The sequence below is a fragment of the Centrocercus urophasianus genome, unplaced genomic scaffold (assembly GCF_019232065.1).
Source record: "Centrocercus urophasianus isolate 14NV4802_14NV808 unplaced genomic scaffold, USGS_Curo_1.0 seq_37, whole genome shotgun sequence".
NCBI lineage: Eukaryota > Metazoa > Chordata > Aves > Galliformes > Phasianidae > Centrocercus > Centrocercus urophasianus.
In genome coordinates, this window is record NW_024884944.1 from 4,521 (window position 1) to 10,765 (window position 6,245).

General features: G+C 41.1%; 1 protein-coding gene across 7 annotated transcripts in view; it reads right to left on the reverse strand.

Moving 5' to 3' along the window:
• Positions 1-606: 606 nt before the first annotated feature.
• C2CD2L (C2CD2 like) overlaps positions 607-6,245 on the reverse strand; it is a 22,589-nt gene continuing 16,950 nt past the window's right edge. For 5 of the 7 annotated variants that reach the window (XM_042831882.1, XM_042831883.1, XM_042831880.1 and 2 more), the window contains one exon: positions 2,708-3,228. In XM_042831882.1, coding sequence (XP_042687816.1) covers positions 3,191-3,228 — 38 coding nt within the window. In that variant the 3' untranslated portion in view covers positions 2,708-3,190. Of the gene's footprint in view, positions 2,369-2,707; positions 3,229-6,245 lie in introns of those variants that run through there. The other 2 variants (XR_006171027.1, XM_042831881.1) reach the window with 2 other exon arrangements.

A 6,245-nucleotide genomic window follows, 5' to 3' on the forward strand; every position in this document is an offset into this window, starting at 1 on the left:
GTCAATAAATAAATACATAATAAAAATAAATTGATATTTTGGGTTGTTTTTTTTTTTTTGCCAGTGTCAAAATGTTGGTTTTTTTTTTTAGCGTCAGAAGTGATGAAAAAAGCTGGTATCAATCGGACAGATGCATGCCAAGGATGGTTCAGAACGATTAACAGAGCAACGCAAAACAGCCAAGCTACTTTTAGAAGAAACATAGTAGTAACATCTTCTGTACCTGGCCTCACCACTCTGAAAGTCCATCCCGTTCACCCAATGCCTGTAAATATCCACTGGATTGGTTTTGATATTCAACAACTTGTCATCAGTTCTTTCATTCCCAATTGCTGCAAGGATCTGTCACAGGGCCTTCTGCCACAGGCAGCATGGTTGAACCCTTTTAATAATGGTGGGATTCCCAGTCACACTTTCAAGGATTTGGTTTACTATTGACCCAAAGGAAGAATTAATGTGAAGCATGAAGTACACATAAGTCATCACCATGCATGCTTCTCACCATCACCTTTGGGAGACAGATAATGGAATTATAATAATTTAAAATATATATCTCCATACAGCAGAAACACACAATGCTATATAAGAATAATACAAGAACACTTCTCAAGGAGGCAAGAAACTTTATGACCTCCATCTGGGAAATTCAACACAATCTGCCCACAGGCAACTCTTTGGCAACTATTCTAGATCCAGCTGTACGCTCTGTTTGAGAGTACAACTCAAAAATACAAAGGAAACAAAGGGTGTTCTACATAGGCAGAAGAAAAAGAACAGTATGCTTCTTTCAGTATTTAAAACAAGGAAGTAAGGAATCAACAACAGAAGCCATACCTAGAATACTGCTATGAGAAACATACTGGCATAGAAGAAAGTATCTATGTTTTCCCCGTACTACTGCTCCAAGGAAAAAAAAAAAAGGAAAGCGAAAAAAATAAGCTCCTCCAACATTATGTGTATTTGGTCTAGACAGCAAGTGGCGCAGCTCAGCATCAGAAAGAACTACATTCATAAGCATCAAGCTGCTAGGGCCCAACCAAATGTGTGCCCTATGGACAGACAGAATTGTTAGGTAGGACAGGCAGTAAAAATGTCAAACAAAGCACCTGATTCTCAGCCTCCTGTGTTTTTTTGAAAATCCAGAGGCCTCCGTGTTAGCTCCACCTCTGGCCTGTAAAGCCTGACTTTGCAGTCTGTTGGAAGTTCTTGTAACTAGACAGTAGAGAACTGAGATTGGACTGAATTTTAGGAAGGCATTACATTAGATCAAAAATAGCACCTCCCTGAGCGATGAAGTATGGGCTAAAGAAAGAGAGCTTAATTCCTAAAGAACAAAGTTAATTCTTCTTTTCCAAATTACAGAATGAACTAACGTGACTGACAGCATCCAAAATGTGAAAACATGAATTGTGCAAATTCGTGACTAATTTAACCAAAACGAACAAATGAACTAAGCCTTCCAACATTTAATCTGCTGCTTTCACTGGGTCAATATAGTTTGGTTTGGGTTTTCTTTTCTGGTGTTTTATTTGTTTTTAAAATGCTTCAGATCTTGTCTCCTACAATCATCCTTCCAGGGATACACGCTAAGTAAGTGGAACAGATTATGAACTTACTGTGAGGAAAACCTGTAAGTCTCAGGAAATATTTTCCAGCAAGACAGAGCAAGTAAGACCCAAGGCCAGGAGCTCTTCGCGTTAACTGCCACTGGCCTTAATTCATTCTGTTGGTCTCCCAAAGTACATATCCTACTTACGAAACTGGAACATCTCCACCCTTGTTCCACACCTCCAGCACAACCAAGACCCTCACTGGGTCTTTTCCCGAGACCTACTCAGCACAATCCCACCAATCAGTCCTAGAGCCACATCCCAATCCCATGTCACTTACCACCTTAGTCACAGGATACTTTCTCGTGGGCCCCATGGCCCAGGTATGGCCCCAATCCCTCTCCTTTTTCTCCCTCAGCTTGCAACATCCACAGCTCTCAGGCAGCAAACCGAATGCAGCCCAACCACCATCACTCCCTTCTTCCTCCCATCCCACATCCTGTAGCTACCACTGGCCCTGTGTAGAGCAGCTGTTCCCCCATCACCACTCTTCTCGTCCAAACACATGGCTTCTCCAGAACCATTCCACTGATACAGCCCTTGAGAGCACAATGCCACCACCAGACCCCCACAATATGTAAGACTCCTTCACTCAGTACAGCCACTTGCCAAGTGCAAAGTAAGTCACTAATGCACACAACTCCCAAGAGGTCTGTTGCAGCGCTTGGCACCTCTATACTCTTCCTTCTCCTCAGTGGTCAGGTCTGGTGCAGCATTCTCCCAGCCAGCGGGGAACAGTCACCTCCCGTAGCCATGGGCTGTAGGGCAGAGACAGAGGAAGAAAAAAAATTAAGAATAAGGGAGCAGGATGCAAGAAGATTTAAAAAGGAGACAACCAGATGGGCAGAGGGATATAGCAAGAGTCAATGAGAGAAAGAGAAGGACAGAGAGATTAAGACAGATAAGACAGGGAGAGACAAAAGCTTCAGCACTTGCTGAGGGCTTGCAGACTGTATATACTTTTCGCAAAAAAGGGTTATTCAGAGGTGGCAATCTTACAAAACAGAGCAACAAATCTAGTACCTTTATGGATTTCTAGAAAGCTCACGGCCCACACACAACACTTCAGCATGTATGAAGTAAAGCTCAGGATCAGGTTTTCATTTCCGCATGTTTTAATAAGTTAACAGGTTCAGCCATTACACAGCAATGGAATTCTTCAACATTTACAAAGGTGCAATAACTTCATTCATTTTGTCTGAATTAGGTCATTTTATTTCCATTTCTTAAATAACTACAGAGTTCCTGCTTTTTTCTCTCCAAACAACCTGGAGTTAAAATAAACCACCTAGAAAAAAGGCATTAAAATGCTAGGAGAAAAAAAAGCACGCAAAAGGAAGGGTGCTAATTCAGATTTAGCATACATATTTGGTCCAGTACCTCTACAAGCAAGGAAAGATGGTTCAGAGCAGTCATCATGCTGTGTAGAAAAATCTAAATATCACAAGTACATGAAGGTCTTTTTCAGCAGTTTGACCGCCACTGATACTGTTACTTTCATTACACTCACCATGAACTAGGGGCAGGGAGAGGAAGAACACAGCAAAAGATCCCAGAAGCAAATACCATCCACCCAGCAGTCAAGCATCTTGACAGCTACCCAGTAACAGCTCCTTCTCTATAGGATTAGCAAACATGAACTCAGATCAGCTGTCGTAAGAAGCAGCATCAACTGTAATAAAAGCATTTAAGCACACACATTTCAATATACCCAGTTCAAGAGTAGAAACAGTAGCACACGCCCCTGGCACGCTCACAGCTGTTTGAAGATTTCTTGACACTTCCCCTCCGCTAAACTGTTTTCTGGCTAGCTGAGTAGTCTCTGCTCCTTCTCCCCCACTTCAGCCAAGCACATCTAAAAAGTCATTCTCAACTATTTAAGCATTTTGAAGGTGTAAACTGATGCGGTGGTTAGATTGGTCCTCAAGTCTACCTCTGGAGAGATGTATCAGAGCAAGACATATTTTGTGGATACCACTTAAGGCCTCTCCCAAGCCCTCCAACCGTGTCTGTCCGGTCATTGTGCACTGCAATCAGTTTCACAAATTCAGAGAACGTTCTACTCACAAGCATGTGCAAACACGCAAGCGTGTACCCAATCCTTGCACCCTTGAGTTGGGCAGCCACTGAACCTTCTCTCCAAGTATCAGGCCTCAGTCAACATTTGTCACATTAAAGCCTATAGCAAGCTAAAGCACTGATGGTTTTTGCAGGTCCCTTCGTTCCTGCACGTTTTTCTCACTTTAAGAGGGTACAAAGAGGCAGGCAGATGTCAAGGGCTTTTTCAACAGGGAGATGCTTAAAAGCCTTGCCAAAATGCGAGGAGAGTGCACATCCAGACAGAAACAGTTACAAGCAAATAGCTAGAGAAATCTGTTTTCTTCAATGAAGTGAAAATACATAGAATAGGTAAATTCTACCAACTTTTTTCATCCAATACACCAAGGGAAAAAAAAAAAAGTATACTTTGGCTTCATTTAATAGTCCCTCTTTTTTCTTCTGTAGCCAGCAGCAAAATGTAGCATTTGGAACACAGGCTCACATAAATAGGCAGAACTCTTTCTGAATACCATCTGTGTTCATGTTCACCACACTTCCACTCCTTTTCTCCATGCAATTATTTGGTCGAGGACCAATTTCATTAAGTGCAAATATTGAGGCTACCCTGAGACTGCAACCTAACAAGATCGCTGGAGTCTAAAGAATTAGATGACAGCCTACACTGCACACTGTGGTTGCTCTGTGGCCTGTCACTATAAAATCCGCAGACTCTGAAGTGGCAACAAGCTGAGGGAATGAGTATCCACAAGAACCTAAACACATAAAGCAGATTTAAAACCTTTTCTTTTCTTTTTTTTTTTTTTAAAGTACAAGCAGTGATTAAATACAAGCAGATTTATTTTACACAGAGTTTTATGAAAGAAAACTCCATGAAACTCTGTCTATAGTTTCTGGAGACTGGAGACCTATGTGACCTTCCCTTTCATTCTGAAAAGAATATGATAAAAAGAATCATTTCATAGGCCAATAATCGCATCTCTTTGTGGATCTGCTACTGTACCTGGCTTCAAGTAATCCAGCAGATTCACACAAGCTCACATAACTGGGAAAAGAAAATCAGTCACCTACTACTTGGAGGACAAAAAAACCTTTGCAATAGAGAAAGGAAGCCATGTACAGATATGAAGATTAAGGATGAATGCATTAAATCAAGAATGTACTAAAAAACTCTAAGCGCAGATGACCGACCCATTCTCCTTTACCCTACTGTCCCCCAAATCTTATCTAAATACTCTGAAAAATATTCTGCACTTATAGAGAACATTTTGTAGAAAAACATAGGCTACAATACCAGTTCTGTACTTCAGAACTTCAAGAATAAATGATGTGGCAGAAAGAAAACAAAAGCAGACATATGAGTTAATGTTTCAGGATGTACCCTGTCTGAACTAGAGACTAGCTAGCCAGTAAGCTATCTAGCCAGATGCAAACTCCCACATCCAATTTACTGCCCATGATAAAGAACACCACCAAAAATTCAAGGTTAAAAAACACAATCACCATCATGCACCATGTATGCCATTCACTCTATGGATGACAGTGCAGGATATTCTGAGAAAATTCTTTTGAGACATTACTGTAATTCTTTTGAAAGGTCAAAGGTAAAATACCAAAAACAGTAATTCCACTTCGGAGCTACCTTATCCTGGAGCCTACTAAGCAGGAACAAGTTCATTATGATGCATGGATGTATTCTAGGAATAACCTATTTAACACAGCTAGAAAAACCTCCCTGGTTCCCTGAGGCCAGTGAAGAACTCTGGTTTGTGCTTTACTTCCAGCTCTCCTGTTGTGTCCTTCCTCTGAAGTGGAACAAACTATTCTTGTTTAAAATTAGATAAACGTTTATGACACAAATCTCATTGGCATTTTGCAGAGCAATCCATGCCAACAAGGGCAGTGCTCACTACCCCTCACAGCTGCTCTTACATTAACATTCCAGAAGCACTGGTGGGTGCCCCAGGCACTTGCCCCATGCCAAGATAGCTCACACTGCTCACATAGCTTTAAAGAATACATAAATATTAAATAAGACTTGTAGAAGGTCCAACTGTATATCCGTAGGAAGAGCCAGCAGCCCTTCAGTTCAAAGCCACTGGTAATACAAAGTTTTAGTGATCCCACCAGAGAGGTTCTGCTGTCAAGGCACAACCAGCACACTTCGTTCAAAAAACCCTCAAAATTACCTAGAAAAAAAAAAAAACAAACAAAAATACAACAGCACCAAATAATGTTAATGACAGAGGGACATTGCAAGAGAGAATACAAAAACCAGAACCAAACCTTGAGGGGCTTTGGGAACAACACCTATGAAAAAGTTCCACATGTGATACATCACTGATCCAGAGTAGGAAACCTACGCCAAACCAGAGATTACTAGGGCTTAGTTGCAGACAGCCAACTTCCCAACATGGCGCATCAAATAAATTGATTTTCATTATTCTTACTGAATAGCAAGCTCTGTGACATCTGGAGTGCATCAAGCTGCACAGAAAGCCACACAGGCCTAGCCACAGTACCATGCCGACAAGGAAAGAAATCAAAAAAAAAAAAAAAAAAAAAAAAAAAAAAAAA